The sequence below is a fragment of the Numida meleagris genome, chromosome 17, assembly GCF_002078875.1.
Source record: "Numida meleagris isolate 19003 breed g44 Domestic line chromosome 17, NumMel1.0, whole genome shotgun sequence".
NCBI lineage: Eukaryota > Metazoa > Chordata > Aves > Galliformes > Numididae > Numida > Numida meleagris.
In genome coordinates, this window is record NC_034425.1 from 8,006,723 (window position 1) to 8,020,516 (window position 13,794).

The 13,794-nt window shown below is 47.9% G+C and overlaps 1 protein-coding gene across 1 annotated transcript in view; it reads left to right on the top strand.

The window, feature by feature from the left end:
• The window catches only part of CRLF3 (cytokine receptor like factor 3), a 14,245-nt gene extending 993 nt beyond the window's left edge, over window positions 1-13,252 (top strand). Inside the window, exons 2-9 of the mRNA XM_021415265.1 lie at window positions 2-100; window positions 1,372-1,579; window positions 3,558-3,645; window positions 4,094-4,271; window positions 5,633-5,855; window positions 6,514-6,646; window positions 9,828-9,940; window positions 10,224-13,252. Coding sequence (XP_021270940.1) covers window positions 2-100; window positions 1,372-1,579; window positions 3,558-3,645; window positions 4,094-4,271; window positions 5,633-5,855; window positions 6,514-6,646; window positions 9,828-9,940; window positions 10,224-10,477 — 1,296 coding nt within the window. The 3' untranslated portion in view covers window positions 10,478-13,252. The remainder of the gene's footprint in view (window position 1; window positions 101-1,371; window positions 1,580-3,557; window positions 3,646-4,093; window positions 4,272-5,632; window positions 5,856-6,513; window positions 6,647-9,827; window positions 9,941-10,223) is intronic.

Genomic DNA, 13,794 nt, shown 5'->3' on the forward strand with positions numbered 1-13,794 from the left:
GTTCCTGCTGCAGGAGGCTCGGGAGAGCATCGAGGCGGCGCGGAGCTACCGGCGGGAGCTGCAGCAGCGGCTGCGGGGACTGCACCAGGCGCGGCAACAGGTGGGCGGGCGGCCGCGCTCCTTCCCGCAGGCGGAGCGCAGCGGGGCCGCGAGGGGCTGAGGGGCCGCGGGCGCGATCCCGGCCCGGGAGGTGTCCGCGGTGACCGCTGCGGAGCGCGCCCCGTGCGCTGCGATCCGCGGGCCCGGGGCCGCCGTGGAGCTGCGCTGCTCGGCACCGCGCGTGAGATCCGGCTCGGTGCCCTCGGCGCTGCGGAACGCCGAAAATAAACGGCCCGCGTCGTTATCCCCACCCCCGCCGTGTGGCGGTAACGCGCTGCGCGCCGAGCGAACGCGGCCTTGGGGAGCGGGGCACGCGCGGCTCGGGGCGCTCCGGCGCGGCTCTGCGCGCTTCCTCCTCGGCGCGGTGACCGCGGGCTGCCCCGCTCTCTTCGCGCTGCGCGGGTCGCCGTGCGGGAGCGGCCCTTCCTCCCTCCGCCCCGCGCTGCCCCGCCGCTTCCTTTTCTCTGAGGCGCTGACAGAGCGGAGGGGAGCCGAGCCGCGCAGCGGCCGTGGGGGTTCCTCGGTGTGTAGTCGGAGAGGAAATCTGCTTTACCTAACCCGCGGGCTTCCTGTGCTGCCCGCCGGTCGTTGTCCGGCGGCAGAAGTTGCGCGGGGCGGCGTTTCCTCGTGCGCACGAAGTAGAAACGCTCAGAGGAAGATGCTCACTTCTCGTTTTGAATCCTCGGTTCGAGGGTGCGCAGGTGCACTTGCTTCCCCCGAAATCAGATGCACCAAGTTTGGCAGCATCGTGGTGGACGCGTGCAGGAACTTCTGCGCTCTGCTTCTCCCAGCGCCCAGCCCCACCTGCTGCTGGTCCCGCGCCCCGGGATTCGGGGGGGGCTGTTCCAAGGAGGCTGGAAAGCAAAGAGCTTTAGTGGGATTAGAAAAGCCGGTGAAGGGACGTGACCCGGAAAAGCGCCTTTGTACATTTCTTCATACAGTTGTGAGGAGTGACTTTCAGACTTTTCTGACCAGAAAAATTCCTTGGCTGCAGGAGGAATAATCCAGTTTGCACGTAGCTCAAACCTCAGAAATGAATCTTGATTTGCTCAGCTGTGATCTGCCCTTCCCCCTGTCCAGACTCGTTTCCTTGCCTCCTCCCCTCTGTACCTGTGCTGTACATACTGATGCTCATTCACTAACGGCTTGTGGCCCTTTTTTTAAAGCTGCCTTCATGCAGAAATTCTCATCCGCAGATGAGGTGGCTCAGGAAAATACAAGGTGTGCGTGCCTTTGCCTTTGTCCTGAATCCTTCTTTTTACCTGAATTTAGATCAGAGAAAGTGCAACATTGACCAGAGATGTACTTGAGCAACATTTTAATGATTTAAAAGGGACCCTAAAGAAGCTGCTGGATGAGCGACTGATGTCACTGCTGCAGGAAGTGGATGCTATAGAACAAGAGAGCATCAAACCGCTGGACGAATGCCAGAAGCTAATAGAGCACGGAGTCAGCACAGCTGATGATCTGCTCCAGGAAGGTAAGGCAGGACCCGTGCTAAGTCTTAGTTCTGCCTTCCAGCATGTCTCCTGTCAAAGCCAGGAATGTTCCTGCTAGGATCAGCACATTTGGCTCGTTCTGCATTCCTCTCAAATGAAACGATAGAAAGAGATTAAAGTTGGATAGACTCATGGGAAGTTACCTTCTGTTTTAATTTCACTCCACTCCTAGGCTCTTGCCCCCTCTTAAGGACTGAGAGTATCTGCTTTTGGACATGGGTCTTGCTTGCAGGAGCGTCCTGCATCCTGCCATGCGAGAATGAATGCATCACGCTGCTTTGAAACAAAACACACCTTGGGTACCGTAATGACAAATTGTCACTGGTCTTATTAAATTAACAACTGACTCCAGTAGAGTTTCAGTGGAGACAAAATGTCAGTCCTCTGTGAGAATAAACTTGGTCTGTTGTGGAGCAATAGTTCTCATTTCAAAATGAAATGGAAATGACTTACTGCTCAGATGAGTGAGTGCATGTCTGTCACTGACAGAAAGTTACCTGTAGCTTATTGCAACAGCAACTGAAGTAAGCCTTGTTTTTTCCCTGATACATGTGACTATGTTAGCGATGGTGTGGAGAATTGCGAGGAGTGGGCTGGCCACTGTGTGGGAAAGGCTTCTCCAAAGGATCTGACAAAACGAGACACGTGGAATGTTAGTAAGAGCGGGTCGGTCTGGATGGTCTTTGAAGGTCCCCCCTGGCTGAACTCTTCTGTTCTGTACCGTGCTGATGCTGAATACCCAGCCAGAAAGGAATGCCACTCCTGACGGTTCTGCCTACGTTGGAGAACCTACTGGGAGCGTGTCTGAGCCATGACTGCGTTGGCAGTTTCCTTGCATTGTTCTCATGTCTCAACTTCAATTTTCTTTCAACATGATCTCAGTTTCATGAACCGACGTGTATTGTGCAGTCTCCCATGGGTAGGAAATCCACCAACTTGCACTGAGATGTGAGTTTAGTGCTTAAAAAACGTGCTGGTTTGGCAGCTCTACGATCCCTGTTCACAAGAATAGTGACAAACCTTAAGAATGAATTTACTGGTTTATTTCTAGTGCCACGACTTCTGGGACAGCTGGTAATCACCTTGCTTGTATTTTACATCTCAGGTTTCTGAATGACAGGGTGGTGACAAAGATGGCTGCTTTGCACAGGTTTGTCAGATCTCGTGAGAGCCTGACGAGCCCTGCCCTTCCCGTGCCGTGGGTCTCTGTAGCAATATGAGCACTGCTAAGTCACGTCGTTAAAATGAACAGAGATTGCATGTGAGTCAGAAAGGAGTTAAGCCTGCACGTTTATTGAATCTCTTGCTGCCAATTATGACATTTGTGTTTCGTTAGAGATTTGCAGTGTTTGTAATCCTCCATTTGGAACAGAAGTGAGCTTGCTTGTGTTGTAAATTACCATAAAGTCATCAGATAGATCATACATCTCTGCAAGCTGAAGCGTGGGCACTACTTTATATGGAAAGCCCACGACAAGATTTCTGCTCATCTCCACACTTCAATACGTGGATTACTTCATTCATTATGACAGTACTGACTGTTTATTTTGTAGCAAAGAGAGCAATGGTTGAAGTTATTTTTTGCTTTTAAGCTCCTGCTTTTTGACTTCCTTGCTCAGAGAAGGTATGCTGCCTTGTTCTTGTTTTAAAGCAGATGGAGAAAAGGATTAGAATTCTGGTTTCTGGCATCCAACCCCAGTTCTGCTACTGTCTGAGACCTGAGGCAAATTATTGCATGCTACAGATGTGTCTACAGGAAGCTTGAGAGCTTCAGAAGTTGCTCCGTAGGCTTTATGTTGTTAACTATAATTGTATTTTCTGGCTAAGCGTCTAGCAAAAATGCTGAGAATGCTTCATGTTTAATTGGCCATTCGTGTCAGAGCTCGTTATTCTTTGAAGCAAAGAATGCCTTTCTTGGACATTTTTCTCATGAGGAATATTTTTACCATTTGATTCCAGGAGAGAGTGCAATCTGTGGAGATGTGGAACAACATAATGAAAAACTTTGCAGCTTTACCAAAAAAGCTTTGCATATTCAGCTAGATAGGTAAGATACCGTCGTTCTGAGCTGGTGGCACATGCGCTGGTCCTGAGCAGGAGTTCTTTTATCCTTTGAAACAAACCCCCTCCATTCCATTCCCCTAAGAGATTTATCCGAGCTGTTGCTGCCCTCCTCACCTCATAGCGTTTCCCTGGGGTTGCCAGTCACCGAGTGAAGCAGTTTTCACCCCACGTCTGTTCTGCAGCAGTCCAGGCTGTTTGTCTGTCAGGGGTGAAACCGCTCCCTGTGGAGCAGCTTGTGTTCCAGAGGGTTTGCTGAGAAGCAGACGGTCTGCTTCGGGCTGGGTGATTTCCGAGTCTCTAAGTTTGAACTGCCCGTGCCAATTCCTGCAGCTGTTCTGTCTTTGCTAAGTCTGTACAGATTGAAGTGTGTGGACAAAACATAAATTTGTAGAAGCTGGCTCCTTTCATTATAGCAAACTTTCCTTTCTCAGCTTACCAGAAGTGCCCTCCTTGGTCGATGTGCCTTGTTTATCTGCCCAGTTGGATGACTGTCTTCTTACCATACTGAGAAATCAAATATTCAGACATGGGACCGTAGCCTCTCGCCCACCTGTACAATTAGAGGAATTTGTTGAGAAGCCCGGAGCTATTTTAGTCCGATGGTGTAAGGTAGGTAAAATATCCAGGGTGAAAATCATCCAGACTTCAGCTTTCTTGAAAGAAACTGGACAAAGCCACTTCTCTCTGGATTTCCTAGTGCCTTAAAGGAATAGCGCACTCCTGTGTGTAGTTAAAAACTTTGGAAGAGATTTTCATCACAGTGGCCACGTTTACAAGCGAGGTGGTGTAGTGATGGTTGGTGCTGAGGCTCGGGTCTGCCTGACAGGACAGCTCTGCCAGGTAGTGCAGTAATGCACCGGGGCCGTGCACTCCCCTTCCCTGTCTATGGAAGAGTCTGGAGGAACAGCTGGCCGTGCTGCCTGCGCTTTCTCCCCATGCTTAAACCAGTGCTAGAAGGGCCTCCTTCATGTACTCTTCCACTAAACAAGCCAATAGTAATCTGTCTGTGATGATGATGTACAAACAAGACTGAGAAATCATGGCGTGTGTGTTTGAGAGATGTGATTCACACGTCTGAACTGCAGAACTGTGTGGTTCTCTTGAAAGGCAGCAAAGCTAAATGCTGTCATTGAGGCTGGACTTGGCTGCTGGGTGATGCTGAGTTTCCCCTTCTGAAGATGCTTTAGCAGACCCAGGATTATCATCCACACGCCTCACCTAACCGGTTTTAGGCTTTTATACCTAAATGTGTTAGTGTTCTAAGGGAAACCCAATACAAAGAGAAAAAAATAATAATATTGGCATTAGCTGTAGTCTCTCTCTGATATACAAAAAGCTTTTCTGGTAAATCATTGCTGTGCTGTGGTGTGGTTCATTCATTGCTGCACAGCTCTGCGCCCCGTGGCAGCCCTGCACAAGCTTTGTTCCAGCAGCAGCCGGCTGCCAGGCACCTTGCCTTGTCAGGGAGGGGGGTTCCGAGCCTAAAACCACGGGTGCTGCTGTCGCACGTAGTCTGATCCTCCTGTGCCAAAAGGAGTGCCCTGAATTGGGCCATGTGTGAGTGGTAATGGAGCCTTTGTGAAAAAAGCCTTTTGACTTAGAGATACCAGAGAATTGGAAGCCATTCCCTGGAGCCATTCACGAAGGATAAGTGTGAACTCTCCTCGCTTTAAAAGCTGTCACTGAATTTCCCATCCAAATTTGGGTTGGGTTTCAGCTTTTGCTCTGCTAGACTGCAAAGCGTTGTGTTACTTGTCTCTTCTGTAGCTTCTAATCTGTGTTCACAGTGTTCTTCTTTCTTTCAGTTGTTTTGCACACTGGTTTTCTTTTCAATGAGGAATGCTTCCTGCTCTTTATTACTTAGTGACTCTTTGCTGACTGCCTGCAATGCTGTCGCTGTGTGTGCCGCTTCAGAGCTGGGAGGAAAACAAGAGCAGTGTCCCTTACTAATGTAAGAAATGTTTCTCTAGGTGGATGATGACTTTGTACCGCAAGATTACAGATTGCAGTATCGTAAGAGCACTGCCAGTCACTTTGAAGATGTGTATGTCGGCTCAGAGACAGAGTTCATAGTGCTGCACATTGATCCTAACGTTGATTACCAGTTCAGAGTCTGTGCCCGAGGAGACGGACGGCAGGAGTGGAGCCCATGGAGCGTTCCTCAGATCGGCCGCACCACGCTGGTTCCTCACGGTATTGTTCCCCTGCTGGTCATCTTATGCCCGTGTCGTTGGTGCAGCACTCCTGGAGGTCCATAACTGGTTTATGGATCTACTGTTTGTACGATTGTGGGGTCTCCTTCCCTACGATTTTTGTCTGCAATGTGTGGTGAGCTATCTGTCCTTTCATCCTGGCATTCATTCTGTGGCTAACTCGGATTTCAGCTCCATAGTGTGAGAGTTGGTGAGCTGTTCAGCTTAGCCATGGCAAGCAGCAGCGAGTTTGCAGACCAGAAGGGATGGTTTCTTTCCTTGTCTCTCATCCCTGCCTAAGTGTTTTGTGATGACCTGCAGTCACATAACAAGTGCTCTTGTCTAGAGAGAAAAACCTCCGTTTTGTTTTCACTTTCAAACTTCTAAATGCAGTGGTTCATAAAGGTTTACCTACAAGATTGCTGTAAAGAGTGGAATTCTGGTGAACCCTGTGAGCTGGAGAACATTCTCTGTAATTGTAAGGGATTTGAGTACGAAATTTTTCCATCGGAAATAGGCAAAACCAGCCCCCGTGCTTTACATGGCTTCAGCTTCCTAGGGGTAAACTGAGTGGACACTGGGAGCGTTTTGTGCAGGCAGCAGCTATTCTGGCTGAGGTTCACGCTTCTGTTTGTTGTTGTTTTGTTTTTTCTTTGAAGAATGGACAGCTGGATTGGAGGGGTACAGCTTGAGCAGCCGAAGAAACATAGCACTTCGCAATGATTCTCAGTCGTGTGGTGTGCTCTACTCCAAAGCTCCTACTTATTTCTGTGGGCAAACGTTAACGTTCAGGCAAGTACTTTCTGAGCAGCTGTTGCTTGGTGCATCTACTGTGAACCAATATTCCTCTTGTACTGTTATATTTGAATTGCCTGTAAACCTGAGTCATGACCCATGTTTGAGTTTTCTCATCAGCTCAGCCCTATTCGAAGTCTGTGTGAAGTCTGAACTTCCTTCTTTTTACTTCCACTTCCTGGCTGTAGGAAAACACCAAATGTTTTTGTAGGACCTGCACCCATCTAGAACAGAGGCTGGAGTGAACTCAGGGGTGGTAGAACGTGGCCCCTGCTGATCAAATGTGTGGCATGTTGAGCTTTTGTTGCTTTGCAGCATCTGTAATGGAATGGTCAGACACCAGCGGAGACTCTCACTGTGTCCTTTAGCTTTGGACCTGTGGGTTTTTTTCTTTGCACTGTGTGTGTTGATGACTTTGGCTGGGAAAATGTTGCACCTTTTGCCAGGTCAGTAAGAATTACAATTGCACTGGTGTCTTTAACAGTTCAGTGCTGATCAAACTCTTGTTTGCAGCTGGCATTAGAAACTCTTGAGTGGAGAAGATACCTTTGGAACTACAAGCTTTTCATTTCCTACAGAATGAGATTAAAACCCTTGGCATCTCTGTTGCCTCTAGCCACGTTGCTGAGATGGTGCCATTTAACAGGGTACCAGGAACTTCCTTTTGGATATGTTGGTTGTGATTGCAGACCTCACAGACTGAAGCTTTATTCCATCTTCCTCTTGGTTAAATAAAATGACTTGCTGTACAGTAGGCAACCCCTAAAGGCAATTCAAGTTCATGATCTATGGAGTAGCGTTTTGTTTCTCCCCTCCTGGTAATGAGTTTGCTTGAGGTGGGTGGTGGTATGAGGATGTACTTGGCTGCCCTGTCTGAGGTAGGATAAAAAGACCAAAAGCTTTCATATGAAATCTGTTGCTAGTTTTAACATCTCTTGGCTCAGAACCGCCTGCGAAATTAAAGGCAGAACTTTGAGGTTTCAGGCCAATGTCTGGTTCTGTTTCAGACCAATGTCTTTTATCTTTTTTTATTGGTAGCACATGAACATCTTCTACTTTGCAGTTTGGTAATGTGGCCTCCTCCCCAAGATGAGATTGTCTCATGATGGCAGAGCAGTAACAGGCACATGTCCTTGAGGACTGTAATGACATGGATCTTAAGATTGAAGACAACCTCAAAACTCGGTTGTGTTCCTCTGCCAAAGTTCTAGGGCAGCTTCTGATTTCCAAGTGCAGAGATTTTGCCAGGCAGTGAAATGGAGTATTTGGTGCTTGGCTTTCTCCATCTGTTGAAACAAAATGTATTCACAGGGGGATAGGTAGCTTGCAGAGCAAACCAAATAAGCAAGGTTCATGTTACAGATGTTTGTGAAGCAGCTTTGTATTCATCCTGTGCATTCAGGACATAGGAATATCTCATCAGTGAAAGGTGAAGCTGTGATAAATGCAGTGTTTTTAAGATGGACTGCTTGAGTTATCCTCTGAGGTAATAACAGACTGAAGGAAAACATCATTGCTGTAAGTGAAGACTCATCCTGTCTCTTGGCAGCCTTCAGGGAGCTGCCCTTAGGGAAGAGAGCGTTTCTGCACAGGGACCAGCTCTGCACTGTCCTGGAGGTTTCTCCTTGCTGCTTTGTGTTAGCTCCCGTGAAGTGAGGAGGTGGGGAGGGAGGGCAGCCCCGCTGCAGGGGAGCTGGGCGCGATGCTCGGTGTGGCCGCAGCCTGGATTCAGTTGCACTCAGCCTTGGAGTGTTCCCTGTCCTGCTGCTTGTGCCGTGCTGTCCTCTCTGCTGCCCATCCTGGTGACTTTTATAGCGCTCTGCAAAAAAAGGGTGTATATAAATGAGCAAGTAAGTGTGGGTACAGATTGATAGGATGCAACTCTTACTTTTTAGTGGATCTGTATTTATGCTTTTGACTTTTTTGGGGTCATTCGTGGGTTGGAAATGAGCGTACAGACAGACGACTCAAGCAACTCTTCCTTACCCGGAGATGGAATTAATTAACATTACCTTGTGCACGAAGGCACTGCCTTTCTAACAGCTCTGCATAAAACTTCACTTGAAGCTTAAAATCTAGAGTGGGGTACCAAAGTGAACTCAAAAGCTTCATTTAAAGCTGTTTTAGGAAAACATTGTGGGTCACCTCCATATTAAAAGCCCCCTGGATAGTTGAACTCGTCTGTTTTGCTTTGCTTTCCAGCACAGGGCTCTTGCTATCTCAGTGACATTCCCAGGGGACTGAATAACCTATGTGTGCAACAGTAAAACATGCTTCCAATTTTATCTTCCCTGTTTGTCACAAGTTAACCCGTTGTGTGCTGCTCTATTGCCCAGCTTAATTTTCAGTGCTTAAAAGCTTCTGCTTAACATTTTGTATTTTTTGATAACAATCACAAATCACGACTTCTTTCCCTTAAACTGTAAAACCAAACAGAAAGGCAACAAAAGCAAACAGAAAACCCCATTGTTTGACTTCCTAGAAAAGAGCAGCTGAGTTTCTGAGTTCTCGGAGTCGCTCCGGGCTCCAGATGTGTGATTTAGTACCTCTCAGCAATGACAGCGCAGGGCAGAGGGCCCAGGCAGGGCAGCACTGTTTGGTGCACAGCCTGCAGCCTCGCTCAGCTGCTGGAGCCCTGGGCAGCCCCGTCCCAGGCCCTGTGCACGACTTGTTTGCTTTTCCTTTGGAGACTTTCCTGGGACCAAAACCCAGCTGAGCAGAAGCTGAATTGTCAGTGCTTCCCAGGTATTACTCTTGATATCAGTTTGTACCAAGCTGATTTACTTCTTAAACAAAACAAACCACCACCAGGATCCCGGTATGGGTGACCGTGGTTTTGCACGTACTGTCCGATTCTCAGGACACGGTTCAGACAACTGAAAATCATTTCAAAAGACTCCAGGGTGCAGCAGCGGGGAAATTCTTACCAGAGAGCAATGGAAACGTGATGGAAATTCCTCTTTTGTACAGAATAGCAGAGTGCCGCTCCGCGGAGCTGTTGCAAAAGCTGGCAGGACTCGGGGTCACGCTGCAGCGATCTCTCCCAAAGGTTGGATGAATTTGGAGAGAGCCCTGGAGCGCAGGGCAGGGGGCTGACGTGGCAGGGCACCGCTGCGCGGATTGCGCTGTGTGTTGTGGTGGGAAGCGTCGGGGTCTGACTCGACTTTTTGCCTGCTAGAATTGAAACTGTGGGACAGCCAGACAGACGGGACAGCCTGGGAGTGTGCGTGGAGCAGCAGAACGGCTACGACTCTCTGCAGCGAGATAAAGCTGTGTGCATTAGCACAAATGGTGAGTCCGGGTCACGTGGCTGAAGAATGCGATCCGTTTTTTTCCCCGAAAACCCCGGCGCCTTGTCCTTTGTGCCCCTGGGTAATGCGTGAGCACCTTCACCCACACTGCGTGGACGTTCTGCTCGCAGTTACGATCCGTCCCGAAGTCCTAGGTCTCGTGTCTCCCGCAGGCAGTTCCTGCGGTGTGCTCGACGTGACAGAAAGCAGCGGGGCAGGATCGCCTTTCCTTTTCATTTGCCTGCAAAAATGAGAAATAACGTTGGATACCTTGCTTGTTTCAGGGGCAGTATTTGTAAACGGAAAAGAGATGACAAACCAACTGCCTGCCGTTACTTCGGGATCGACTGTGACGTTTGACATGGAAGTTGTGCAGTTAGGGCCTCCCAGCAGCGAGGGGGGGAGCTTCAAGCTGAGAGTGACCATCAGCTCTAACAACAGGGAAGTGGTGTTCGACTGGGTGCTGGATCAGTGCTGCGTCTCCCTGTATTTTGGGTGTTCCTTTTCGTACCCAGGCTGGAAAGTGCTGGTGTTTTAACAGCTCAGCAGAGTGAAGATTCTCGCTGTAATGGGCGCTGTTACGACCTGGGCTTCCAGCTGTTTCATAACAATCTTTCTTCTACTTGAACTCCACTGTATTGTACTTCTGCTGGATTCATTTCAAAAAATAATTGTGAAACAGTGGATTTGTTACTCTGGAAAAGGTTGAATAGGCAGTTACATAGACAATTTAAAGCAAGTCTGTAAGATGTTTTTTTTTTTTTTTCTCCAGACTTGATTTTTTTTATCAGTATTTCATTGTACTCGAGGCTCAGGGTACGCCTGTTGTATGAAATTAACTTTGCTTAATGCTGCTGTTCTGTGAAATAAGCCTGTAAACTTTTAGGGAATTGGAGGTAATGGACCAAAGTTGTATTTATACCACTCATGAAAAGAGCAAAGTACTTAGAGCAGCGATGCCCTGCTATGCTTCCTTGTATGCAATGCTGCCTTAGTAAGAAGAACAGGCAGTGGATCCTGCGTGCCACAGCAGTTCCTTCTATGCACGGTACTGTTCATTCCTCCACAACATTCATCCATTCCGGGTGTCTGAGCCGCAGTGTTTGTTCAGATGTGGAGCTAGTCTGTTCAACGTCTCACTCACGTGCCTTATTTCCAGGTATTACTGAATTGTCTTCTATATTGTTGCTTGGAATATATTTTCTAGAGTTGTTCCACAGTGATGCTTCCATCCCCAGCTTAATGCTGACCCTTGTCCTGACCTACCCCGATACCTGCAGCAGGACAGTTACCTGATCTGGTCTGAATGTCTTTCCCAGTTATACTTTGTAGCCTAATCTGAGCAAATCATGGGGATTCAGTGCTTAGGTATGACACATAGATGGTGGGAAGCCATGATTCTTCACAGAGCCCTGCAGAGGGCAGAGGCACCTTCCTTTCTATTGTCCCCTCAACAGAGACGGTGAGTGGCTGTTCCCCTCACGTGTGGGATTCCTAGAAATGCCCAGTGCTGACCTGCACCCGTGTGCTCCGCTGCAGCAGCGCAGGCCTCGCTGCAGGGCAGGCAGCCCCACAGGGCAGCGTGCGGCCCAGGCTGAGGGGACGGGGCTGAGCTGTGGGTGCGGGCTGCGGGCAGAGCCCCCGGCACAGACTGAACCTGGGGCGGGCAGAGTGGAGCAGATGGTGCCAATTCAGCTCTTTCCCCCTGACGGAGATAAGGGATTAATTTAAAATTTACATAAAGTTACCAGTATTTCCCATAAGTATCAAGATTTATAATGATGAGCTTGTCAAACAGAGATTATTCTTTGGACAAAAGATGGAATTGTGATACTACTGGATTTAAGGAGTATTTTCAAGTATTGTTCATTGAGGACCTTAAAACAGGCTTTCTTAGCTCAACCATGTGAAATTAGTAATATATTTTTAATAACACCTAGACAATCATTCTGCTCTTCAGTTTTAACATGCTACATTATCCCTTTATGCTAGCATAAACAAGTTGGATTGGTGTCCCCCGTATTTACACCGTCAGTACAAAAGCATCAGTCGTCATTCATTTTTCTGCAGACATCTGTCATGGGGAACTGCAGAAAAGGAAAATGGAGCTGGTAGCTTGATTTAGAAGAAAAAAATGTGAGTAGATTCAGACAGATTGAAAGAACTTTTATGTATATATATATATATCAGGATTGGCTTTTACTATTAAACATGGAATAGTGGACACTTGCAGGTAAGACTAATCAGTGCAAGCAAGGAAAAGCCTGTGGTATTCTCAATTTCTTAAGCAAAACTATCTCAGTGTTAGGGAGTAGAAAGATGCTTGCATCTGCTGTACGTGCAGTATTCCTTTTAGCTGTTATGTGAAGAGTATCACCAGCAGCGTGCTGCATCCCGTCTGCCATCTTCAATACTGTTCTGCTGCTGTAGCCACAAAAGTTGAGATGTTGCAGCTGACTCAGCACTGCTCACAGAGCAGCCCTGCTGGCAGTCACCTTCAGTCTTGCTCCACTTGGATGCGTTGGTAGTTTTACCCGTAAGACTTCAGGGGTCAGGTACTAGCTCTACGTCAGTACTTTCAGTGTTTGAAAACGCAAACAGCAAATACCTACGCTTGTGAGGAACCAGCAGCTCAGGGACCTTCTCACCTGCTTCTGGAGGGTCTAGTCAGACTTGATGCTGCAGGGTATTCACCAGCATTTTAGAACATGAAGCTTGAGTTCAGGTACTTCCAGAGACAGTAATGCTTTGTTCATTTAGAATATAATTAGCAAGCAGCTTAAGATAACTGTGAAGGGCTATCCCAGGATGGGCTATGCCAGGACACCCCTGCTGCTCCCCTTGAGCTGAGGATGGGAAGACTGAATATTTTTTCTGACCTCAGTTTTTAGCTCATTTTGACCGGGGCAGCTTGTCAGCTGTGAATTTGTAACTGAGAATGACGAGCTGCCCAAATGACGATTAGGTACGGCTCAGCCACCTCCTGACAGCTGTACACTTACACCTGGGAGGGGAAGAATCCCAGGACAAGGGAGCTGAGTAATAAAATAACAAGGTATCCCAAGAACCAGAAGCGGTTTGGATTAAACAGGCTGAAGTTCTGTTCTTCCACAGCAGAGTTGAGCTAGATGGAAGACTTGGCCCTTCCTTTACAGCTTTTCCACCTCTAGCTATTGGAGCCTTGCAAGCAAGAGTGTTAACTGCTTGGGAAATCCTGGAAGCGTTTTCTGAAGCTCGTATGTTCACTTACCTCAACTAAGATGTTTGTGTCAAGTGAAATTTGAATTTTTTTAAATAAAGTTTTATCCCACAACTGTGTTTGCAAGCTGTGATTGGGGCATAATGCTGGGCATGGCCGAGTTCCTCTATCAAGAGCACAAACGCATTCTGTAGCACTGCACCTCTCACAGAGCTGCTCCATTTTTCTCATTTTCATCTTCAGTTCCTCCAAAGTCCCACGAGTTGTGCAGTTCATTTACTTCCATGAAAAACTTGCATCTATACTGGTATCTCTTGCAAAAAAGTATCCTTATTAGTTACCAAAGCATTTGTCAATTACGTCCTCAATATTCTATCACAGCTAATTTGTTTTACTGCTTGCATCTCCTGTTGGTTTCATTAAGTGCTGCAGCTCTTCTGCGTAGGTTTTGGCTCCTGTTACTGATTAAGTGAGAAGCAGAACAGCGAGGGAAGTCCATGCTGAACTGAGTTCTTGCTGCCTTAGTTCTGCTTTACCTGCAGCTTGCTCCATTTCTTTGGTGTCTTTGCAAGGGAACGTACGTAACTCGTGAAACCAGTAAATAAGGAAGCTGACAGGAGAGAAAGCTTCCGTAAACACAGCACTTCTATGAAGAG